Source organism: Nerophis lumbriciformis, linkage group LG37 (assembly GCF_033978685.3).
Source record: "Nerophis lumbriciformis linkage group LG37, RoL_Nlum_v2.1, whole genome shotgun sequence".
NCBI classification, from domain to species: Eukaryota; Metazoa; Chordata; class Actinopteri; order Syngnathiformes; family Syngnathidae; genus Nerophis; species Nerophis lumbriciformis.
The window spans coordinates 11892501-11920000 of NC_084584.2; the positions used below are offsets into that span (position 1 = coordinate 11892501).

The following is a 27500-nucleotide window of genomic DNA, read 5'->3' on the forward strand; positions in this document are numbered from 1 at the left end:
ATTAAAAATACACACATTTAACTTAGTGCATTAAAAATGCACACCTTTAACTTATTAGTGCATTAAAAATACACACATTTAACTTAGTGCATTAAAAATGCACACCTTTAACTTATTAGTGCATTAAAAATACACACATTTAACTTAGTGCATTAAAAATGCACACCTTTAACTTATTAGTGAATTAAAAATGCACACATTTAACTTCTTAGTGCATTAAAAAGACACACCTTTAACTTCTTAGTGCATTACAAATGCACACCTTTAACTTCTTAGTGCATTAAAAATGCACACCTTTAACTTCTTAGTGCATTAAAAATGCACTCCTTTAACTTTTTAGTGCATTAAAAAGACACACCTTTAACTTTTTAGTGCATTAAAAATGCATACCTTTAACTTATTAGTGCATTAAAAAGACACACCTTTAACTTTTTAGTGCATTAAAAATACACACCTTTAACTTTTTAGTGGATTAAAAAGACACCTTTAACTTATTAGTGCATTAAAAATGCACACCTTTAACTTTTTAGTGCATTCAAAATGCACACCTTTAACTTATTAGTGCATTAAAAATGCACACCTTTAACTTCTTAGTACATTAAAAATGCACACCTTTAACTTCTTAGTGCATTAAAAATGCACACCTTTAACTTCTTAGTGCATTAAAAATGCACACCTTTAACTTCTTAGTGCATTAAAAAGCACACCTTTAACTTCTTAGTGCATTAAAAAGCACACCTTTAACTTCTTAGTGCATTAAAAATGCACACCTTTAACTTATTAGTGCATTAAAAATGCACACCTTTAACTTATTAGTGCATTAAAAATGCACACCTTTAACTTATTAGTGCATTAAAAATGCACACCTTTAACTTCTTAGTACATTAAAAATGCACACCTTTAACTTCTTAGTGCATTAAAAATGCACACCTTTAACTTATTAGTGCATTAAAAAGACACATTTAACTTAGTGCATTAAAAAGACACCTTTAACTTTTTAGTGCATTAAAAAGACACACATTTAACTTAGTGCATTAAAAAGACACACCTTTAACTTATTAGGGGCGGTATAGCTCGGTTGGTAGAGTGGCCGTGCCAGCAACTTGAGGGTTGCAGGTTCGATCCCCGCTTCCGCCATCCTAGTCACTGCTGTTGTGTCCTTGGGCAAGACACTTTACCCACCTGCTCCCAGTGCCACCCACACTGGTTTAAATGTAACTTAGATATTGGGTTTCACTATGTAAAGCGCTTTGAGTCACTAGAGAAAAGCGCTATATAAATATAATTCACTTCACTTCATTAGTGCATTAAAAATGCACACCTTTAACTTCTTAGTGCATTAAAAATGCACACCTTTAACTTCTTAGTGCATTACATAAACACACCTTTAACTTATTAGCGCATTAAAAATGCACACATTTAACTTATTAGTGCATTAAAAATGCACACATTTAACTTATTAGTGCATTACATAAACACACCTTTAACTTATTAGCGCATTAAAAATGCACACATTTAACTTATTAGTGCATTAAAAATGCACACCTTTAACTTCTTAGTGCATTACATAAACACACCTTTAACTTATTAGCGCATTAAAAATGCACACATTTAACTTATTAGTGCATTAAAAATGCACACATTTAACTTATTAGTGCATTACATAAACACACCTTTAACTTATTAGCGCATTAAAAATGCACACATTTAACTTATTAGTGCATTAAAAATGCACACATTTAACTTATTAGTGCATTACATAAACACACCTTTAACTTATTAGTGCATTAAAAATGCACATATTTAACTTAGTGCATTAAGAATGCACACCTTTAACTTATTAGTGCATTAAATATACACATATTTAACTTATTAGTGCATTAAAACGCAGGGAAGTTGGCCCTCCCTTATCATTGCAAATATTCAAACAACATTTATTTGTGCCGCTACAATTTCAAGTTCTTCTAAAATACATTTCCTGTCTAGTGATGTCATCCAGCACCCACACCTGGTCAAAGGCTCTGTTTACACTGCACACCAAATCTGCTCTTTTTGCTCTAAAGTGACACAGATCTGATTTGGGGAGATTTTGACAAGGTGGGGGGACTGTTCTGAATAATTAAACGTTACCATAAGAACTGGTTATGATTCATACCACATACAAACTATTATAGTTAATAACATAAAAACTATAATAGACAAAAAAAAATGTTTGCAACACAAACGTTTAGGGAGATTTTGACAAAATGGGGGGGCTGGTTATAAATAACACGTTAACATTAAAAACTATAAAATGTTAACAAAAACCATAATTGACAACAAATGTCGCACAAATATGTGGGACTAGTTTAGGAAGATTTTGACACGGTGAGGGGCGGGGGGGGGGCTGGTTATGAATAATACTTTAACATTTAAAAACTATAAAATGTTAACATAAGAACTATAATTAAATATTGTAGCACAAATATGTGGGACAAGTTTAGAGGGGATTTTGACAATGTGGGGTCTTATGAATGTTAAAAACTAAGATTAAACTTATTAAAAACCCTGCAGCACAAATGTTTGGGACATGTTTAGGGGAGATTGTTTCTAATGTGGGGGGCTTTTTATTAATAATAAATACATTAATAACATAAAAAACTATAATGGACAAAAAAAAACTTTGCAATTAATGGAACAAGTTTGGGGAGATGTTGACAAGGTGGGGGTGTCTGGTTATAAATAACACATTATTGACATAAAAACTATAATTGACAACAAATATTGTAGCACAAACATTTGGGACAAGTTTGGGGAGGTTCTGACAAGGTGGGGGTCTTGTGAATGAAAAAAATATTACACAAAAAAAATGTTTGCAGCACAAACGTTTGGGACATGTTTAGGGAGATTTTTTTTTATAATCAATAATAAAATCATTATGACCATAAAAAAACTATAATGGACAAAAAAAAGTTTGCAGCACAAATGAATGGGACAACTTTGGGGAGTTTTTGACAAGGTGGGGGTGTCTGGTTATAAATAATAACAAGTTAACAACATTAAAATGTTATCTAAAATGTTAAAAACTATAATTGACAACAAATATTGTAGCACAAACATTTGGGACAAGTTTGGGGAGATTTTGACAAGGTGGGGGTCTTGTGAATGAAAAAAATATTACTGATAAAAACTATAAAACACAAAAAAAAATGTTTGCAGCACAAATGTTTGGGACATGTTTAGGGAGATTTTTTTTTAAATAATAATAAAATCATTGACCATAAAAAAACTATAATGGACAAAAAAAAGTTTGCAGCACAAATTAGTGGAACAAGTTTGGGGAGATTTTGACAAGATGGAGGTGTCTGGTTATAAATAATAACACATAATTGACATAAAAACTATACGACAAAAAAAATTGCAGCACAAACATTTGGGACAAGTTTGAGGAGATTTTGACATGGTGGGGGTGGCTGGATATAAATAACATGTTAACATTAAAACTCTAAAATGTTAAAAACTATAATTGACAACAAATATTGTAGCACAAACATTTGGAACAAGTTTGGGGAGATTTTGACAAGGTGGGGGTGTCTAATTATAAATAATAACACGTTAACAACATTAAAAACTCTAAAATGTTAAAAACTATAATTGACAACAAATATTGTAGCACAAACATTTGGGACAAGTTTGGGGAGGTTCTGACAAGGTGGGGGTCTTGTGAATGAAAAAAATATTACTGATAAAAACTATAAAACACAAAAAAAAATGTTTGCAGCACAAATGTTTGGGACATGTTTAGGGAGATTTTTTTTAAATAATCAATAATAAAATCATTATGACCATAAAAAACTGTAATGGACAAAAAAAAAAGTTTGCAGCACAAATAAATGGAACAATTTCGGGGGGATTTTGACAAGGTGGGGGTGTCTGGTTATAAATAATAACACATTATTGACATAAAAACTATACGACAAAAAAATTGCAGCACAAACATTTGGGACAAGTTTGGGGAGATTTTGACATGGTGGGGGTGGCTGGATATAAATAACATGTTTACATTAAAACTCTAAAATATTAATAATATAATTGACAACAAATATTGTAGCACACAAACATTTGGGACAAGTTTGGGGAGATTTTGACAAGGTGGGGGTCTTGTGAATGAAACAAATATTACCGATAAAAACTATAAAACACAAAACTAATGGACAAAAAAAAATGTTTGCAGCACAAATGAAGGAGACAGACAGGTTTGGGGAGATTTGGACAAGGTGGGGGGGCCGGTTATAAATAATAAACCAAAAATAACTTAAAAACTATAAAAAGACAAACAATTGCTGCACAAACATTCAGACAGGTTTGGGGAGATTTTGACAAAATGTTATGTTTTAACATTAAAAACTACTGTATAAAATGTTAAAAAAAAACTATAATAGACAAAACAATTGTAGCACAAATATTTGGGAGAGGTTTGGGGGGATTTTGACAAAGTGGAGGGGTGTTCTTATGAAGGAAAAACATGACTAAGATAAAAGCTATTAAAAAAACAAAACAAATGTTTGCAGCACAAATTTGAAGAGATTTTGACATGGTGTTTGTGTGTGGATGACATCACTAGACAGAAAATGTATTTTAAAATAACTAAAAAACTAACAGCACAAATGAAAATGTTTACCGCACAAAGGAATGATGGTGTTATTAGAATATTAGAAATTATAAAGGGGCAGGGCCAACTTCACACAGGTGGAAAAGTGCACAACTTACCTGCTTGCGCCGCAGACGGAGATATGATGACAGACGCGGGCGCCATGAGGCGGACGGGCCCACTGCGCGCTCCGGTGTTGACCACCAGGGCGCCGGTCTGGTCATAGTAGGCTGCGGGCGCCAGGACCGGATAACCTGGTAGGGAAGGGACGTCAAATAAAAACTCGACACTATCCCGGAGGAATAACTTTTTTTGAAGGTACGTTCAGCAGCAAAATGTGGACTCACCAGGCACTCCTGCTGCAAGCCCCTGCCCAAAGGCCAGGGCGGAGTTGACCGCCGCCGCCGCAACCAGCTGGTCATTCTGCTGCCCTTGCTGCCCCTGGTTGGGGGTCAGAGGTCGCTGGTTGCCTCCCGCACGCATCACCTTGACGATACATGAACACTGGTGTCATTTAGGGCTGTACAGTATACAGGTCCTATTTAGGTACTACACTGTCTTCGAAAAATACCAGTACTTTTTTTCCTGAGGTGAGGTGCATGTGAGTCAACACACACGCAGAGCAATTACCGACGAGGAAACAGTGTGGAGACAGAAGAGCAACAATGGACGTATTTTGACTTCAAAACTAATGATAAAGGTGACGCTATAAACACTGTTAGTGTGTCTTAAAACATGTTGAGTTGGGCGATACAGACAATATTATTGATATCAATTTGTTCGATGATAGAGTTTTAGTACTATCGCTACACCCTGGTAATGCATGATAATGCGTGGCAAATTTGACAGTGACAAGGGAACAAAATCTTTCACTATTGCACTGCAGTCTAAGATAGGTCGCTAGCGGCTAACAGTTTTAGCGACTTCTAAATCACTAATCCTCGTCCCCATGGCGACAAATAAAGTATGTTTCTTACAAGTACCATTATCACTGCAGGACAAGGAATAGCTAAACATGCTTCACTACACACCGTAGGAGGGTACATAAGCTAACGGCTAACAACAAGCTAGCTCTCCTGAAAAAAAAGTGGTGGGTCTATACAAATTAGGGATGTCCCGATCCGATATTTGGATCGGATCGGCTGCCGATATTTGCCAAAAATTGCGTATCGGCAAGGCATGGGAAAATGCCGATCCAGATCCAGTTTAAAAAAAAACTCCGGTCCGTGTTTTCCAACGCACCGATTTAAATAATACATTACACTTTTCTGCTGCTCCCTAATTTCCGTTCCGCATTTTCCAGCACACCTTCAACACATCCACAATTCTCACGCAGTTGCTTTTAGCTGCTGGCATTACACGACAGGCTCTTCTCACTCTTTCCTGGGTCTCCCTCTCACAGACAGCGAGCGCACCTTCTTACACACGTCACATACTGTCATGTCATACGTCACATACGTATACGTCCTCTCCCAGCAGAGAGCGAGGTAGCGGCATGGCTAACGCAAGCGTCCTCTGCGCACGGCAAATCTATGCCACGCACAAAATCAAATAAAAAAATAAGTGCATAACAATTTTCGACACACGGACACGACAGAGACAACAGTTTTCGTCAGCATTGTTCAAATATTGTGACGTCTGTCGAGACGCTTATCTCCATTCGGTGCCACACGCCCACACCATCAAAATGCTGAGGCAAACATTTCCACATCAACACCGTATGAAAAAATTAGTGATTTTTTTAGTTGTGATTTCCTTCTCTGCATGAAAGTTTAAAAGTAGCATATATTAATGCAGTATGAAGAAGAATGTTTTAATGTAGACATGCAAGCCTTGAAAGAACATTTTGAAAATCAAGACTACATTTCCTGCAAATGGGTGCATTTCTACCCTATATTTTAACTTTAGATTTATTCTCATATCAAACTCTTTTGGCTGTCTTTTTGACACTTACATCCGGCGCCCCACTCCACACCCGTGGATTATAAATAATGTAAATAATTCAATGTGATTATCTTGTGTGAATACTGTATTATGATGATAGTATATATCTGATAGTATATATCTGTATCATGAATCAATTTAAGTGGACCCCGACTTAAACAAGTTGAAAAACTTATTGGGGTGTTACCATTTAGTGGTCAATTGTACGGAATATGTACTTCACTATGCAACCTACTAATAAAAGTCTCAATCAATCAATCAAAACACACAGAATCATCATACTGCTGTGATTATATGCATCAAGTGTTCATTCAAGGCTAAGGCAAAATATCCACATATATATTGTGTATCGCAATATGGCCTTAAAATATTGCAATATTAAAAAAATGCCATATCGCCCAGCCCTAGTTCAATGATGCCATTTCTGTTTGTCATGTATAATTTTGTGTATTTTGTGTTTATCCTTGAATAAACAGGTCAGTTTCTTGTTACCAACCATTGTGTATTATTCAAACTCCCCTAATTCAGCTGGCTAGTTGTTATCAAGAGTACTAAAACCCTTTTCAACATGATTCTGACAACTAAGTAGGCTAAATAACTTTAAACTTTAATACATGCTCGGATAGGCCAGTATCGGTCAGTATCGGTATCGGTCAGTATCGGTATCGGATCGGAAATGCAAAAACAATATCGGTATCGGATCGGAAGTGCAAAAACCTGGATCGGGACATCCCTAATACAAATATCGACTGTATTGGAGTACTACAGCCGCATCTAGTCGACACTACAATGATTACGTTGTAGCGGTTGATTAAAGGACATAATTCACCACACCTGTTACTTGACTTTGTCATCATCATTCACTGTACTGTTCGATTGTGCACATGACAATGTTGTTCTTCTTAAGCATTCATATATGCAGTTAAGAGCGAGTAATTTGGCACGGCCCCTTTAAGTGGCCGTCAGGGGATTCTCCCAAAGGTGGGGGTTTGTTCATTCCCGCCATTTTTGAGTGTGTGTGATGTATGCGTTCAATCTTGCTGGTTCTTGATGAATAAACGACGCACACGTTTTTGTGTGTCAACGATACTTCAAGTTGTCTTGCTTTCACGCTACAAGCACAACAACGTCGACATTTTTTATCGTCACAAAATCTTCTTGAAATGTTTTATTATGTTTATAAAGTCAAGAAATATGTCTCGGGACAGAGAAGAACTTTAATCATGACCAATGTATGATCCTGTAACTACTTGGTATTGGATGATACTAGAGATGTCCGATAATATCGGACTGCCGATATTATCGGCCGATAAATGCTTTAAAATGTAATATCGGAAATTATCGGTTTCAAAAAATAAAATGTATGACTTTTTAAAACGCCGCTGTACGGAGTGATACACGGACATAGGGAGAAGTACAGAGCAGTTGCGTCTCCCAGTCATACTTGCCAAACCTCCCGATTTTACCAGGAGACTCACGAATTTCAGTGCCCCTCCCGAAAATCTCCCGGGGCAACCATTGTCCCGATTTCCACCCGGACAACAATATTGGGGGCGTGCCTTAAAGGCACTGCCTTTGCGTGCCGGCCTAATCACATAATTCACTTTACTCATTGATTGCTGTAATTTTTAAAATAATTCATAAGTTAGTATTATTTTCTTTTTAAATAACTAACTTAACATTGTTCATATTTTAAGTATATTTTAATTTGAAAGCTTCTAATATTTTAGTCAGGGGTGTCTAAACGTTTTCCACCAAGCTCCACATACTGAAAAGTCTTTTTTTTTTTTTTTTAAATGCTAAAAACTGATATTTATATTTAAAAACAACATTTTGTGTTTTAGGTAACTAAGTATAATATGATCAATTAGTTTATTTTTTCAGATTTTGCTCCTTTTTTCTTACATTTTTACTTGTGTTTTTTTTTTTAAGATAGATGGGTTATTTGAAAATACGCAAATGTAAAAATTTTAGCAGACATGATAGGTATATTTGCACAAAGAATCGGGTCGGTTTCACCGATACCAGCCTGAATTTTACTTGGTATCGTATCGGAAAGAAAATGGGTGGCATGCATATCACTAAATATTAGAACGGGAAATGACAATATGTTACAGCTTAGGTCAGCAACCAATTAGGTGCATTTAAAGAAAAGTTGTCTATGTTTACTATCTTATTTTCTATTATTAATTAAAATTAGAGATGTACGATAATGGCTTTTTTGCCGATATCCGATATTGTCCAACTCTTAATTACCGATTCTGATATCAACCGATACAGATATATACAGTCGTGGAATTAACACATTATTATGCCTAATTTTGTTGTGATGCCCCGCTGGATGCATTAAACAATGTAACAAGGTTTTCCAAAATAAATCAACTCAAGTTATGGAAAAAAAATGGCAACATGGCACTGCCATATTTATTATTGAAGTCACAAAGTGCATTCTTTTTCTTAACATGCCTCAAAACAGGATACCGGGGGGTGTATATTGTAGCGTCCCGGAAGAGTTAGTGTTGCAAGGGTTTCTGGGTATTTGTTCTGTTGTGTTTATGTTGTGTTACGGTGCGGATGTTCTCCCGAAATGTGTTTGTCATTCTTGTTTGGTGAGGGTTCACAGTGTGGCGCATATTTGTAACAGTGTTAAAGTTGTTTATACGGCCACCCTCAGTGTGACCTGTATGGCTGTTGACCAAGTATGAAATTTGGGAGTCTCACGGGAAAATCAGGAGGGTTGGCAAGTATGACTGGGAGAAGCAACTGCTCTGTACTTCTCCCTACGTCCGTGTACCACTTCGTACAGCGGCGTTTTAAAAAGTCATAAATTTTACTTTTTGAAACCGATACCGATAATTTCCGATATTACATTTTAAAGCATTTATCGGCAGTCCGATATTATCGGCCATCTCTAATTAAAATTGTTCTTTAATTGCAATAAGAAACGTTTGTTTAATCCATCAAATATTTTCTGCCGATAATGACATTTTTTGTGGCCCCGTTTTTATTTGAAAAAGTATAGAAATATGTAGGTTGTAGCAATCAAACGACTAACCTGTTGCTGGTTCTGCTGGCCTTGGCTGGCCGCCTGTTGATTGGCAGAGTTGTTGGCTGCAGCTGCCTGCTGCTGGAATAGGTTGGCTGGGTAGACCCCCCAGGGGGTGACGCCGTAGTACTGAGGAGGCATCACTGCCGGACCTACACCCCAAAAAAATAAAAAAAAAACAGTTAAAGATATGCTGAACTTAGTGAGGAAGAAGATGTGGGCCTGTACCGAGAGTTGCTGCGGCTGCGAGCCCCGCTGCGTAGGGGTCTGTGCCTGGCGGGGCGGCACTGATGATGTACGGGTTGGGCACGAATGCCGGGGCCAGACCTGATGACACAAACAGGTGGATTTGAGCAGCCTAAACTATTTCCACCATACTGAAAAGTCAAAAGATGTGGGGGCCATTGTAATATTTTTCCATTTCAAAACCAATACAATTGTTACATTTTTTGGGGGTAAATGTTTAAGATCCTGAGGACCAGAAAGGGTCTCCGTCATAAACGTTTTAATAGATATATAAAGTTAAGATTTTTTTGTATGTATCACACCTTTTTAGCTTTAAAAAAGCTAGGTTTGTTTGGTAAAAAGACAAAATATGCAATATTTCCCCTCCAAAGTGGAATATTTAATGGTAAGAGGTCTGAGGTCCGAGAGCCAGCTCCAGCTCGTGGTGCCTAAAACGAGACTTAAAACCAGGGGAGACAGGGCCTTCTCTGTGGTCGGCCCTAAGCTCTGGAACACTCTGCCCCTCCATGTTCAAACTGCTCCCACAGTGGAGTGTTTTAAGTCTCGTCTTAAGACCCACTTTTAATCTTTGTGGTCCTCTGTGTTTTTAAAATGTTGATTTCTATTTATTGTTTTAATTGGTTTTACCCTTTAAAATCGTTTTTAATCATATTTATTTTTATATTGGTTTTATATTTATTCTTTTTTTTTGTTTTTATTCAGTCATTGGTGGAGCTAAGGATAATATTTGAATATTGTTTTTAATATTGTTGTGCAGCACTTTGGAAACATTTCTGTTGTTTAAATGTGCTATACAAATAAAGTAGATTGGATTGGATAGGTAACTGGAGCCATAAATAGGTCAATAATTCATTGATTTTGATTCATTACAGTTTCTTGAACAATGGCAGGTTTAAACCAAAATTACATTAAAAAAAAGGTATTCTACCTCCACTTCAGACCTATCCATAGATTATAAGGTTTTAATTATTTTTTTACTGATGTTTTATGCTCTTTGGGCTCTCTAAACCAGATGTAAAAGTATCTGCAGTTCACGCACAATGCTGCTGCTCGAGTCCTGACTAGAACCAGGAAATGCGACTATATCAATCCAGTGCTTAGGTCGCTGCACTGGCTTCCTGTGGCTCAGAGAACGGACTTTAAAACAGCTTTCCTAGTGTGCAAATCTTGTCATGGTCTTGTGTGAAAGCACATCTCGGACATGTTTCAACCATCTCGAGTCAGGACCAAACATGGTGAGACTGCGTTTCGGTTATATGCTCCTAAAATCCGGAATGGTCTTCCAGAAGATGCAAGACAGACCTCAACGTTGGCAATGTTCACATGCAAGCTGAAAACACTTATTTAAAAAACTGAAAGTATTTTATCTACACTTGTTGATTTTTATTTCAATTATGATTGTTTTGATTATTTTATTTATGATTTTACATTTTTGTCTTCTAGTAATTTTCTGTGCAGCACTTTGAATTGCCTTGTGTACGGATCAAAACCATTACATTGATGTTGATTCATTATTGGGGTTTGAACAATAACAGGTTTAAAAATAAATAAATAAAGGCAACATAAAAATGTTAAGAATAAGTCATATGTTTATATTTTTACTTTCAATAGTTGAATCTCTATATCAATTTCAGATCTGTTGATAAGTTTTTATTTTTTTATGCTTTTTGTCAAAAAATACCCCTTGGTTTTTAAATAGAAAACACGCAAAATGTGCAATGTTCTTTTTAAAAACATAGTCTTTCAAAGTGGAACATTTGATGTGAAGTAATTGTAACCTTGAATATGTCACTAAATCATAATTTTTGATTTTGATTCATTATTAGCTTCCGAATAAGGCCAATTTAAAAAAAAAAAAAAAATTTAAATAAAGAAAATACACTAACAGGTCTTGGGGATCCAAACAGGCCCCACTCATAAAAGTGTAAAGAATAAGTCTTTTTTTCTTTTCTTTCACATTTAATGCTTGAATCTATACATCAACATAAAATCTGTTGATTATTATGTAATTTTTTTATTTTGAAAATATTTGAAAACACAAAATATGCCCAAAAAAAATATTTCAAAGTGGAATATTTGACATGAAGTAAATGGAGCCTCGAATACGTCAATAATTGACAACTACATTGATTCTGATTCATTATTAGTTTCCTGGCAATGACAAGTTAAAAAAAAATACACTAAACGGGCCCCACTCATAAAAGTGTGAAGAATAAGTCATATATTATTTTTTCCATTACTTTTAATGCTTGAATCTATACATCAACTTCAAATCTATCCATTCATTAATAGGTTGTTGTTGTTTTTTTTAATTAATGATTTGTGCTCTTTGTCAAAGAAAACCTTGGTTTGGATATGACAAACACAAAATATGCAAATAAATATTTCAAACTGGAATATTTGACGTGAAGTAAATGTAGCCTTAAATACGTCAATAAACATAACATTTGATTCATTTTTAGTTTGCAGGCAATGACAAGTTTAAAATAAATAAATAAAAATACACTAAAGGTGTTGGGGATGTAACCAAGCCCCATTCATGAAAGTGGAAAGAATAAGTCTTTTTCTTTTCTTTCACTTTTAATGCTTCATTATGTACATCAACTTCAAATCTATCCATTGATTATTAGCTTTATTTTTTTATTAATGATTTGTGCTCTTCGTCAAAGAAAACCTTGGTTTTGATATGGAAAACAAGAAAATGCAAAAAAATATTTCAAAGTGGAATATGTGACATGAAGTAAATGGAGCCTTGAATACGTCAATAATTGACAACTACATTGATTCTGATTCATTATTAGTTTCCTGCCAATGACAAGTTTAAAAATAAAAATAAACTAAAGGTGTTGGGGATCCAAACGGGCCGCACTCATAAAAGTTTGAAGAATAAGTCATATATCATTTTTTTCATTACTTTTAATGCTTGAATCTATACATCAACTTCAAATCTATCCATTGATTATTAGGTTTATTTTTTTAAATTAATGATTTGTGCTCCTTGTCAAAGAAAACCTTGGTTTGATATGGCAAACACAAAATATGCAAAGAAATGTTTCAAGGTGGAATATTTGACGTGAAGTAATTGTAGCCTTAAATATGTCAATAAATCATAACATTTGATTCTGATTAATGTTTAGTTTGCGGGTAATGATTAGTTAAAAAAATAAAATAAAATACACTAAAGGTCTTGGGGCCCCACTCATGAAAGTGGAAAGAATAAGTCTTTTTTTTTTTCTTTCACTTTTAATGCTTGATTCTGTACATCAACTTCAAATCCATCCATTGATTATTAGGTTTATTTTTTTCTTAATGATTTGTACTCTTTGTCAAAGAAAACCTTGGTTTTGATATGGAAAACACGAAAATGCCAAAAAATATTTCAAAGTGGAATATTTGATCTGAAGTAAATGTAGCCTTAAATATGTCAATAAATCCTAACATTTGAACATTTGATTTTGATTCATTAATAGTTTGCAGGCAATGACAAGTTTAAAAAATAAATAAAATAAAATACGCTAAAGCTCTTGGGGTTTCAAACAGGCCCCACTCATAAAAGTGTGAAGAATAAGTCTTTTTTTTTTTCTTTCACTTTTAATGCTTGAATCTATCCATTTATTATTAGGTTTATTTTGTTATGAGCAATTTGTGCTCCTTGTCAAAGAAAACCTTGGTTTTGATATGGCAAACACACAAAATAGGCAAAAAAAGATTTCAAAGTGGTATATTTAATGCGAAGTAGGGCTGGGCGATACATCGATATACTCGATATATCGCGGGTTTGTCTCTGTGCGATATAGAAAATGACTATATCGTGATATTGGAGTACCGTATTTTCCGCACTATAAGGCGCACCTAAAAACCACACATTTTCTCAAAAGCTGAGAATGCGCCTTATAACCCGGTGCGCTTTATATATGGATAAATATTAAGATTCATTTTCATAAAGTTTCGGTCTCGCAACTTCGGTAAACAGCCGCCATCTTTTTTCCCCGTAGAAGAAGCGCGCGGTGCATGCTGGGATATGTGACGTTTCATTTCCATTTGTGTGTTTATGTAAAGACCCCAAAATGGCTCCTATTAAGTGTGTTGTCTGTCTAATTATAAATAATGCAGACGGGGCGTGTTAACTGAGTTCTCAACGTTTACTCACAGCGTGCTCATAACCACATTCCAACTGCCAGCACATACAACAACGCTTCTCAGGGCTACCGCGCATGCTCGTCACTATCGTTGCATGCTGGGTAGTGTAGTTGTTATATTTGCTAGCTCATAACATCACATTAAGAGACACGCTTACGCGCTTACCGTAATTCAATACTCGCCGTCATTCCGGGTGGATTGACAAAAGACCTCCAGCCGCTAGATAATGGTGTCAACAGGGCATTCGAAGCTAGACTGCTAACTGCGTGGGAACAGTGGATGACAGAAGGCGAACACACGTGACGTTCACCAAGACAGGGAGGCAGGGAGACAGCGCCAGACGACATTTTGGATCCCACATTCGCCCAACTTTTCAATTCGGACAACGAAGGAGAATAATTTGAGGGATTTATGAATGAAGAATAACTTCAGAAAGTGAGCGTTATGTTTATTTTGTGTGTTGTGACATTAACGTTCGAGCAACATTATGTTGCTATTGCTCTGCACTATTTTGAATTTTACTATGTTTGTGATTGCACATTTGCGTACATTTTGGGAGTGAACAGAGTTGTTAGAACGCTGGTTTTTAATATATTATTAAAGTTTGACTGACCTATCTGACTGTTTTTTTTGACATTCCTTTAGCGCAGTTAGATGCGGCTTACAACACCGGGCGGCTTATAGGTGGACAAAGTTTTGAAATATGCCGTTCATTGAAGGCGCGGCTTTTAACCCAGGGCGCCTTATGGTGCGGAAAATACGGTATACGTTCTCACGCAGTTGCTTTTAGCTGCGGGCATTACACTACAGGCTCTTCTCACTCTTTCTTGTCTCTCCTTCTCACAGAGACATTAAAACAAGCGCACCTTCTTACATACGTCACATACGTATACGCCCTCACGGAGCAGAGAGGTAGCGGCATGGGTAAATGGGTAACGTTAGCTGTGGTGCGAGTGGTAATATGAGAGAGAAAAGGTGCGAATCTGGTAACAAATGAAGGAAGAATTAATTCCCAAGAAAAACAGCAGGGGGTCCATCGTCTGGCGGTGGTTTGGCTTCAAGCGGGAAGATGTCGAACAGACAACCGTAATTTGTCAAGTGTGGGGCAAAAGCGTTGCTACAAAAAAGTAGCATTACTGCTAATTTGTAGCATCATTTGAAAAGTCACCCGCTAGAGAATGAAGAGTGCTTGAAACTCTGCATGTCAACATCGCCGTTCGGTGCCACACCCACAAAATGCAGAGGCAACCATTTCCACATCAACACCATATGAAAAAAATAGTCAACAACAGAAGGAGATAACGTCCGCAGGAACCTACCACATAGTGAAGGACATACACTATTTGATTTCCTATTATGCAGCTCATTTTTATTTGACACTTATTGAAATATCTTGTGTGACATCATGCACAAAAGTGCACTTTATTTGTTTTAAACTATTGTAGTGGCGTTCTGTACAAATAGTGCACTTTAATTTAGTGTTTTGATATGTAATCTTAGTGACATCATGCACAAAAGTTCACTAATAGCTTGTTTTAAAATGTCTCTGACAATCTTGCACTTTCTGTTTGGAAATGACATGAATGTTTGTGCCACTGCTTAATAACTCTTTAATAAATACACTTTTAGTTGTGATTTCCCTCACTGCATGAAAGTTTAAAAGTAGCATATATTAATGCAGTATGAAGAAGAATGTTTTAATGTAGACACATAGAATCATCATACTGCTGTGATTATATGCATCAAGTAGGGGTGTAACGGTACACAACAATTTTGGTTCGGTACGTACCTCGGTTTAGAGGTCACGGTTCGATTCGTTTTCGGTACAGTAAGAAAACAACAAAATATAAATGTTTTGGTTATTTATTTACCAAATTTGTAAACAATGGCTTTATCCTTTTAACATTGGGAACACTATAATAATTCTGCCCACGTTAATCAACATTAAACTGCCACAAGTTGTTGCTCAAATTAAATAAAATGACAAAACTTTTCTTCTACATATAAAAAGTGCAACATTAAACAGTTTCAAGTCAACTCATCATGCTTAATTTATTACAGCATTTGGGAAGCCTGTAGATGATTTTTATTATGTAAATGTTATATTTTTATCAAAATGTGATAGCAGGGACCCTGCCATTCAAAACTAGGCTGCTGCATTACTAATGATTAATGTAACTATAGCTGAAAAAATAGTACAATAGCAATAGGAGAGACTATTCATCCCTGAACACCATGGAGTTCATGTAGGCTTAATGATGCAGTTACATTAATATATCAACTATCAGAGACAGAAACTCTTCATTTAACATAATGTCCCGCTTCAACACAGCTTAATCAACACAGAAAAAGGTAAAGTGAAATAACAGACAGGGCTTTGCTGTCCGTAACACACACACACACCGCAAAATGAGCTAACGTTACGCTAAAACCGAATTAGCCTTCACCTCAAGCCAGGACTGCGAGCGAGCTGAGCTGCCTTTTATGTTTCTAGAAGGTCAACGGGCTCATAGTGATGTTACTAGGAGGTGTATATTATAATTTGGGGAGAGTCCGCTGCCTGATGCTTACCTGCTAAACGCTAAGCACTGACTACATGCGCTCTGAATACACACTGCTGATTGGCTGTTACTGCTCTGTTTGTAGCCAATCAGATGGTTGTGTGGGTGGGACAATGCTGTGTAAAGGATTGACAGAGACAGAGGCAGAAGGAATCGGAGGCGGCTACTTAATATGTTCGTGTGGAAACTCGTTCGGTACACCTCCGAATCGAATCAAAACCCCCGTACCGAAACGGTTCAATACAAATACACGTATCGTTACACCCCTAGCATCAAGTGTTCATTCAAGGCTAAGGCAAAATATGGAGTTATACAGTAGGGCAAAAAAGTATTTAGTCAGCCACCGATTGTGCAAGTTCTCCCACTTAAAATTATGACAGAGGTCTGTAATTTTCATTATATGTACACTTCAACTGTGAGAGACAGAATGTGAAAAAAAAATCCAGGAATTCACATTGTTGGAATTTTAAAGAATTTATTTGTAAATTATGGTGGAAAATAAGTATTTGGTCACTTCAAACAAGGAAGATCTCTGGCTCTCACAGACCTGTAACTTCTTCTTTAAGAAGCTCTTCTGTCTTCCACTTGTTACCTGTATTAATGGCACCTGTTTGAACTGGTTATCTGTATAAAAGACACCTGTCCACAGCCTCAAACAGTCAGACTCCAAACTCCACTATGGCCAAAACCAAAGAGCTGTCGAAGGACACCAGGAAAAGAATTGTAGACCTGCACCAGACTGTTAAGAGTGAATCTACAATAGCCAAGCAGCTTGGTGTGAAAAAATCAACTGTGGGAGAAATTATCAGAAAATGGAAGACATACAAGACCACTGATAATCTCCCTTGATCTGGGGCTCCACGCAAGATCTCATCCTGTGGGGTCAAAATGATCATGAGAACGGTGAGCAAAAATCCCAGAACCACACGGGGGGACCTGGTGAATGACCTGCAGAGAGCTGAGACCAAAGTAACAAAGGTTACCATCAGTAACACACTACGCCGACAGGGAATCAAATCCTGCAGTGCCAGACGTGTCCCCCTGCTTAAGCCAGTGCATGTCCAGGCCCGTCTGAAGTTTGCCAGAGAGCACATGGATGATACAGCAAATATTGGGAGAATGTCATGTGGTCAGATGAAACCAAAATAGAACTTTTTGGTATAAACTCAACTCGTCGTGTTTGGAGGAAGAAGAATACTGAGTTGCATCCCAAGAACACCATACCTACTGTGAAGCATGGGGGTGGAAACATCATGCTTTGGGGCTGTTTTTCTGCTAAGGGGACAGGCCGACTGATCCGTGTTAAGGAAAGAATGAATGGGGCCATGTATCGTGAGATTTTGAGCCAAAACCTCCTTCCATCAGTGAGAGCTTTGAAGATGAAACGTGGCTGGGTCTTCCAGCATGACAATGATCCCAAACACACCGCCCGGGCAACGAAGGAGTGGCTCCATAAGAAGCATTTTAAAGTCCTGGAGTGGTCTAGCCAGTCTCCAGACCTCAACCCCATAGAAAATCTGTGGAGGGAGTTGAAAGTCCGTGTTGCTTGGCGACAGCCCCAAAACATCACTGCTCTCGAGAAGATCTGCATGGAGGAATGGGCCAAAATACCAGCTACTGTGTGTGCAAACCTGGTAAAGACCTATAGTAATCGTTTGACCTCTGTTATTGCCAACAAAGGTTACATTACAAAGTATTGAGTTGAATTTTTGTTATTGACCAAATACTTATTTTCCACCATAATTTACAAATAAATTCTTTAAAAATCCTACAATGTGAATTCCTGGATTTTTTTTTTCACATTCTGTCTCTCACAGTTGAAGTGTACCTAAGATGAAAATTACAGACCTCTGTCATCATTTTAAGTGGGAGAACTTGCACAATTGGTGGCTGACTAAATACTTTTTTGCCCCACTGTATATGGTGTATCGTGACATGGTCTAACAATATTGAGATATTAAAAAAAGGCCATATCGCCCAGCCCTAATGCGAAGTAATTGGAGCCTTGAATACGTCAGTAATTGATAACTACATTGATTCTGATTCATTATTTTTTTGAGCAATGACAAGTAAAAAAAAACTGTCTGTATGGCAGCTTTGTGTTATGTCAACAATGTCATTGTTTTCTCTGCACCTTTATTCCACGTCTGAAGGTTTTTTGGGTCCCTAGTATAAAAGTATGCAGAAAGAGAGGGGTTTCATACCAATGTGTGACTGCTGCGCGGCTGCCAAAGCGTACTGTTGCTGCTGCGCCGCCGTCAGCTGCTGCACCGCCAGAGCGTTGTTCCTCTGGAATAGCTGCCCACCACACGAGCCAGGGCCATGTGAGATCAGCACGTTCACGACCACTAACGCATGGGCGGGGGCTGCTCACCTGCTGCTGGTTGGCGTAATCAAAGAGGCCCACGGTGGGCGCAGAGTCCATGGGCATCTGCGAGTTGTAGTCAAACTGAAGCGGCTCCATCACCGACTCCATGGGGTCCATGGCGACCCCGCCTTGATCCACGCCGGAGAAGTCGTCCGGGGGCTTGTGGCCTCCGCCGCCTCCTAAAGGTGTCAGCCCGTCCACCCCAACGCCACCGGGACCCCCGAGGAGGTCCACCTCGGGGCCTGAGGGCACCATGTTGCCTGGAGGGCGGCTACAAAAGGAGGTTGAAAATGAGTTTGTGTCTGAAAGTGCTGTTCTCGCGTGGGCGAAACCTACCCAAACTCTTTGACGTCCACATCGAGGCCATTCTGCACGGGCAGCCCGTTGGGGTTGATGACGTCATTGATGACGTCAGCCTCGCTTTCTGTCAGCTCTTTCAACTTCTCTCCCTCAAACGCCGTTTTGGGCTTGTCCCTCTTGTCGTCCTCCACCTCTCCGTCCCGCTGTGCCAGAAGAGACATGTTGACCACGTCCATGTTTGCAACCTCAGTGGCGTGGAAGACACTCACGTATGGTCCTTTCCGAAGGCAGGAGTCCAGTTTGTCCGCCGGCGACGAGGACAGGACGTACTCCACCATGCTCACGCCCAGACCCCCGCTTTCGGACCGCGGAGACATGACAGAGCCCACGCCGACTTCGCCGCCGCCGTGGAAGCCCTGTCCTGGCCGGCGGGACACCATGATTGGCTGCGACACCGAGTGATCTGAGGAGAGTAGGAACAGTTGAATAAGGACGTTCCCTAAAAGAGCCAAAACAAAGCAGGTTTTAATATTTTTAGGTGTTGAACGTTTTTTGCTATTGTCACGGTTTGGTGCTTATGAACAAGTTGGACCACAGGACCGCGCCACATTCTAAAAATGCTAAAAAAAAATTACAAATAAAAAGCAGATTAAAGGAGCAAACAGGTGAAATGTGTCGGGAAAAAGTTGCAATGTTGACTCTGATAACACAAAGCTGTTTTTTCTTTTAAACTGTCATTGCAAAAAAAAAAAAAAAAAAAAAAAAAGTTATAAACCAAAGTTATGATTTAGACCAGGGGTCGGCAACCCAAAATGTTGAAAGAGCCATATTGGACCAAAAATACAAAAAAATAAAAATCTGTCTGGAACCGCAAAAAATTAAAAGCCTTATATAAGTGATATAATTAAGTAAATATTGTCTATATTAGCCTACTATCCAAATGACTTTAAAAGTCTTGTATAAGTGTTATAAGGAAGACAACATGGTGTAAGTGTCTATATTAGCTAAAATAGCCTACTATCAAAATGACTTTAAAAGTCTTATACAAGTGTTATAATGAAGGCAACACATGATGTAAGTGTCTATATTAGCCTACTATCAAAATGACTTTAAAAGTCTTATATACTGTATTTTTCGGAGTATACCGGTAAGTCGCACCGGAGTATAAGTCGCACCTGAAATAGAAATGTAATTAAGTAAATGACAAATGTAAATAAATATAAATATAATGTAAAATGTCAATAAGAGATTGAATAAGAATGCAGAAATAAATACCGCATTGATAAATTACCAAGGGCAATTATTTTTGGGGGGGCAAATTTAGAGAAAAAATGTGTCTTGGTGCCGGTATATCTGATTTTTAGGAAGACTAATACAAAACCTCACAATAACGTCTACTAAAGATGTTATGACAGATCGCCTTAAAAAACAGAATGGAATTTTACATGTTTTACTGAATGAGACACCCAGAATGTACATGAAAATAAAGAATGTGGGATTTACAATATTCACAATGAACGATAAAACACTGAATATTGACAACATATGAACGTCACACCCCCTCTCCATCCACATATTTTACAATCAAGCAAAACGCAACAAAAATGCAACAAACAGCAAAATATGAACGCGAAGGGTAAAAAAAAAACCCACCTACAATCTGATATATAACTAAGCTTTAGAACTTTGTTGTAAAAATCCCCTCCCGTGTCTGTCCCTGACACCCACATTTCAGGCTGGCCGCTCTGGAAACACTCTGTGGAAAAGCTCCCCGCCCACACTGCTTGGTGCCTCGTCTGAGCTGCCGTTAGATTACCATTGTAACTAATTAGATTACCATAGTAACCTACTTGGTGGCCTAGTGGTTAGAGTGTCTGCCCTGAGATCGGTAGGTTGTGAGTTCAAACCCCGGCCGAGTCATACCAAAGACTAAAAATGGGACCCATTACCTCTCCCTGCTTGGCACTCAGCATCAAGGGTTGGAATTAGGGGTTAAATCACCAAAAATGATTCCCGGGTGCGGCCATCGCTGCTGCTCACTGCTCCCCTCACCTCCCAGGGGGTGATCAAGGGTGATGGGTCAAATGCAGAGAATAATTTCACCACACCTCGTGTGTGTGTGACAATCATTGGTACTTTAACTTTAACTTTAATTAAATTACCATAGTAACTAGTATATCTTGCAAAAATGCAGATTCCAACCATTGAAAGACTTTGTATAGTTCAAGACTTACGGTTATTTGAAAACATCACTGCACATCATAATGGCAGCTTCAGTTTCCATTTTAAAGATCTAAAAAAAAATTATTTGGGAATGTCCGGCGGGCCAGATTAAAAAGCTTAACGGGCCGCATGCGGACCCGGGCCTTAATTTGCCCAGGTCTGCAATAGAGCTTCAGAGTTCAAAGGGCATCAGGAGGCTGCGGAGCGACCTCATAACGCCTGACATTCCCAAAACAGCACATTATGCGACACACTAGTAACCTCAAATAGCATCTGGGAAAGTGTCAGGGTGATCTCACGTTGCTATAAAAGCTTTTGATCTATAAATACGTCTTCCCAAAAGTAGCCCTTCTTGCTTGTGGGAAAAAATAAATAAATAAAAGTCAGCTTTCAGACCACGTTACCAGCAGCTGACAGTACCTGAGGCCCCCCATGCGCTGTCCCTCCACTGGTCCAGGAAGATTCCCTTTGGCCCGTCCTTCCCAGAGTCGTCCGTCTCCCAGAACTTCTTGCCAGTGAGCAGCTGCTGCAAGGACACAGATGTGACAGATACAATTGATATTGAGGTGGCGGGACGATGACAATGCTTTGGGGCGGTATAGCTCGGTTGGTAGAGTGGCCGTGCCAGCAACTTGAGGGTTGCAGGTTCGATCCCCGCTTCCGCCATCCTAGTCACTGCCGTTGTGTCCTTGGACAAGACACTTTACCCACCTGCTCCCAGTGCCACCCTCACTGGTTTAAATGTAACTTAGATATTGGGTTTCACTATGTAAAGTGCTTTGAGTCACTAGAGAAAAAGCGCTATATAAATATAATTCAATTCACTTCACACTTCACTTTTGGATGCTATCAAAACAGCCTTTAAATAGCACACATGGCCGTTTCAGGCATTTATTTTACGAAACACAAACCTAATAAAAAAAGACGACAGAGTCAAAGTAGGGCTGGAAGACGATGGCAAAAAATGATCACGATTATTTAAATTGAGATTAATAACTAGATTATTCATTACTTTGAAAACATGAGTATTTATTGCACCACTAAAACTCAACTTCGTATATAATTTCAAAGCAGAACGGATATAAATTAGTAACGAATAAACAACAATTAAAAATATTAATAGCAACAGCAATAAATTAAAATAACAGCAATACAAACAATCAAATTCAGTTCCATTTTAAGAGTTATTTTTACCTTTTACACTTATTTACCACCATTAAGTGTGTGCTGCTTGGTCATATATATATATATATATATATATGTATACTTGGTCATATATATACATATATATATACACCGGTATATATATATATATATATATATATATATATATACACACACACATATATATATATATATACATATATACATATATATACACGTATATACACATATATATACACACACATATATATATACACATATATATATACACATATATACATATATATATATACATATACATATATATATATATATATATATATATATATACACACACACACACACACACACACACACACACACACACACAGGTAAAAGCCAGTAAATTAGAATATTTTGAAAAACTTGATTTATTTCAGTAATTGCATTCAAAAGGTGTAACTTGTACATTATATTTATTCATTGCACACAGACTGATGCATTCAAATGTTTATTTCATTTAATTTTGATGATTTGAAGTGGCAACAAATGAAAATCCAAAATTCCGTGTGTCACAAAATTTGAATATTACTTAAGGCTAATACAAAAAAGGGATTTTTAGAAATGTTGCCCAACTGAAAAGTATGAAAATGAAAAATATGAGCATGTACAATACTCAATACTTGGTTGGAGCTCCTTTTGCCTCAATTACTGCGTTAATGCGGCGTGGCATGGAGTCGATGAGTTTCTGGCACTGCTCAGGTGTTATGAGAGCCCAGGTTGCTCTGATAGTGGCCTTCAACTCTTCTGCGTTTTTGGGTCTGGCATTCTGCATCTTCCTTTTCACAATACCCCACAGATTTTCTATGGGGCTAAGGTCAGGGGAGTTGGCGGGCCAATTTAGAACAGAAATACCATGGTCCGTAAACCAGGCACGGGTAGATTTTACGCTGTGTGCAGGCGCCAAGTCCTGTTGGAACTTGAAATCTCCATCTCCATAGAGCAGGTCAGCAGCAGGAAGCATGAAGTGCTCTAAAACTTGCTGGTAGACGGCTGCGTTGACCCTGTATCTCAGGAAACAGAGTGGACCGACACCAGCAGATGACATGGCACCCCAAACCATCACTGATGGTGGAAACTTTACACTAGACTTCAGGCAACGTGGATCCTGTGCCTCTCCTGTCTTCCTCCAGACTCTGGGACCTCGATTTCCAAAGGAAATGCAAAATTTGCTTTCGTCAGAAAACATGACTTTGGACCACTCAGCAGCAGTCCAGCTCTTTTTTTCCTTAGCCCAGGTGAGACGCTTTTCGCGCTGTTTCTTGGTCAACAGTGGCTTGACACGAGGTATGCGGCAGTTGAAACCCATGTCTTTCAAGCGTCTCTTGGTGGTGGATCTTGAAGCACTGACTCCAGCAGCTGTCCACTCCTTCTGAATCTCCCCCACATTTTTGAATGTTTTTTTTTCACAATCTTGACCAGGGCGCTGTGATCCCTATCGCTTGTACACTTTTTCTGACCACAGTTTTTCCTTCCCTTTGCCTCTCCATTAATGTGTTTGGACACAGAGCTCTGAGAACAGCCAGCCTCTTCAGCAATAACCTTTTGTGTCTTTCCCTCCTTGTGCAATGTGTCGATGGTTGCCTTTTGGACAGCTGTCAAATCTGAAGTCTTCCCCATGTTTGTGTAGGCTTCAGAACTGGACTGAGAGACCATTTAAAGCCCTTTGCAGGTGTTTTGAGTTAATCAGCTGATTAGTTTGTGGCACCAGGTGTCTTCAAAATTTAACCCTTACACAATATTCTAATTTTGTGACACACGGAATTTTGGATTTTCATTTGTTGCCACTTCAAATCATCAAAATTAAATGAAATAAACATTTGAATGCATCAGTCTGTGTGCAATGAATAAATATAATGTACAAGTTACACCTTCTGAATGCAATTACTGAAATAAATCAAGTTTTTCTAAATATTCTAATTTACTGGCTTTTACCTGTATATATACACACACACACACACACACACACACACACACACACACACACACACACACACACACACACACACACACACACACACACACACACACACACACACACACACACACACACACACACACACACACACACACACACACACACACACACACACACACACACACACACACACACACACACACACACACACACACACACACACACACACACACACACACACACACACACACACACACACATATATATATAAATTCCGGAATACAAGCCACTGCTTTTTTTCCTACGCTTTGAACCCTGCGGCTTATAAAACGACACGGCTAATTTATGGCTTTTTCTTAATGCAAAAGGTTTTCACTATACACATACAAAGAATATGAAATGGTGTGTTATTATTTGTGCTAAGGCGCCATCTTTTGGATGAGTTCGCTCACCGCATGTGCTGGAACCCGCGGCTCTTTAGCGTCGCCGTAGAGGCTCCCTGGAGCTATTTAAAAAATGTATGAAAATGGGAAAAGATGGAAGAAGAAATATATTTTTCATTTTAATATGGTTTCTGTTGACGTTTTTACTGCCCTGTTACAGGCACCGTTTGGAAACAATTAAGGTATGTTGATAAACATTTATTAAATATTTCTGCGGGAATAACTCATTTCACAACAGTTCTGTGCGGAAAATATAGGGAAAACGTTTAGTACTTATTGTTTTAATATTGGTGCGCTTTATAGTCCGGTAAATACGGTAATTTCAACACACAAAACTACAAGAAGTGGACAGACTCTTTGAAACGTATTAACAGAGGGACAGAAAGTATTGGAAGCAAGGAGGCGAGCTGCTCAAGTGGACTCCGACCTGGTAATTTTGAAAAAAAAAGTGAAATGAAGGACGAATGGAAAGAAGGTAAATCACATGGAATATTCACTATTTACTTTGTTACATGCTGCACGCCAAGTTATTCGTCTCAACCAGAGTGAACAGAATGCTAAAAGGCGAATGCTTAATCTGACGCATTTTATGTTGTCGCCGTAAGATAAACACTGACATTTATTTTTTATATATTGTTATTTACAGCTGAAGTAAACCATAAAGATTTGCCAGACCCTCATGAATATATCATTTACTGAGGGGTCGAATTTCTGACTGTTGGACACTGTGGACAAAAGCCTGAAAATTAAAGTAAAACCCTCGCCATTTTGTTTTTAAATCACATCCTTTTGTAGAATATTGATTTGTATTTCATTTACTCAAACTTCAGTCAAATAAATATGACCTAACATTATCAGTGTACAAATAAACAAAACCAGTCCTCCATACGTCATCAGCCTGATTTGTATAAACTACCCACACTGCAAAAAGTCTGTGTTCAAAAACAAAAAATACAAAAATTAGGGATATTTTATTTGAACTAAGCAAAATTATCTGCTAATCGAACAAGAAAATTCGGCTTGTCAAGATTTTCCAAAACAAGTAAAATTAGCTAACCTCAATGAACCCAAAAATACCTTAAAATAAGTATATTCTCACTAATAACAAGTGCACTTTTCTTGGTCGAAAAAAAAGTGACCTTTTTGCTCAATATGTTGAAAAATATTCTTAAATGAAGTAAATGCTAGTGCCATTATCTTGACATAACGATATGCGCTCGGCATCATGATTTTTTCTTTCATGCTTGAAGTAAGAAATTATTACTTTGAAAAAGTAGTTTTATACTTGTGAGTGTTGATGACACAGCTTGGCAACAGTTGATATTCTAGTTTCAAGCATGTTTTACTCAAAATAGGTCATCACATCTCAGCAACAAGCTGTAATATCTTACTGAAATCATTTAGGAGCAAAACACTTAAAACAAGTAAAACACTCTAACATAAAATCTGCTTAGTGAGAAGAATGATCTTATCAGACAGGAAATAAGCAAATATCACCTTTATTTGAGATATTTCATCTTACTTAGATTTCACTTTTTGCAGTGTAGAACTGTGAAATCCGGTGGAAACACATACCACAGGTTTACAGTAAATAAAGGTTCCAGGAACTACAGTTCCTGATCTTTTGGTGGAAAATGCCTTAAAACGTTGGTCTAGAAAACCACTACAGTTAAAGACACATGTGTAATCCAAGTCTCTCACAAAACTAAATGAAACAGGTACCATAACTACTGGGACTTATTGTGCAACTTAATGTCTTGTAATTAATGTACATCAGAGCCAACGTCCCCTCTAAGGTGCGCGCCTGCGCAATTGCGCACTGCTCAAGCGTCCTCTGCGCACAGCAAATATATGCCGCGCACCAAATCAAACCCATCTGAATTCTAAACAAAAATAAACACATTTATTCTGTATAATTTTGCAATGCAACTCTGAGTGACAGTGACAACAAGCGGCCCTAACGGTGTTCGTCAACACCGTTCAATTATTGTAACGTCTATCGAGATGCTTCGAGGACAGGAATTATATCGATCACTTTATTGAGCAAAACTGTTTATATTCGGCCATAACCACACCAAAAACATGAGTAATAAACTTCTATCTCGAAAAACTAGTCATTTTCTGCCGTACAAACCAACTTGTCATCTGTCACCAACACGCATAGCACTAAGCCACTGGTGCGTTTATGGCCACACAAAAAGTCGGACAACTCAAACACCACACAAAGTTACACTATGACTCCTCAGTCATACGTGTGCTTATTCTACTGTCATTTATTATTAATGTTAATTTATTGATATTAATCATGGAATGCTGTTACTAGAGAAAGTTACATCCTATGCTTACATTTCATTGTGCAACATGAGGATGTTTAAGGGCAACTAAATGTGATCTCTGAAAGGGGTACAAATGATTTCCAAAGCAGGACCCCCACCCAGACATATTGTACAATACTAATCCATAGCTTATGAAAAACCA

General features: G+C 37.8%; 1 protein-coding gene across 2 annotated transcripts in view; it reads right to left on the bottom strand.

Annotated features, from left to right (window-relative positions):
* The window catches only part of pum1 (pumilio RNA-binding family member 1), a 91116-nt gene that overhangs the window by 38989 nt on the left and 24627 nt on the right, over window positions 1-27500 (bottom strand). Inside the window, exons 5-13 of one of the 2 annotated variants that reach the window (XM_061930999.2) lie at window positions 21879-21981; window positions 19505-19698; window positions 19272-19438; window positions 18942-19206; window positions 18772-18865; window positions 9849-9947; window positions 9630-9772; window positions 4978-5116; window positions 4750-4884 (exon numbers count right to left, since the gene is read on the bottom strand). In XM_061930999.2, the coding sequence (XP_061786983.1) occupies window positions 4750-4884; window positions 4978-5116; window positions 9630-9772; window positions 9849-9947; window positions 18772-18865; window positions 18942-19206; window positions 19272-19438; window positions 19505-19698; window positions 21879-21981 (1339 nt within the window). Of the gene's footprint in view, window positions 1-4749; window positions 4885-4977; window positions 5117-9629; window positions 9773-9848; window positions 9948-18771; window positions 18866-18941; window positions 19207-19271; window positions 19439-19504; window positions 19699-21878; window positions 21985-27500 lie in introns of both variants that reach the window. The other variant, XM_061930998.2, reaches the window with a different exon arrangement.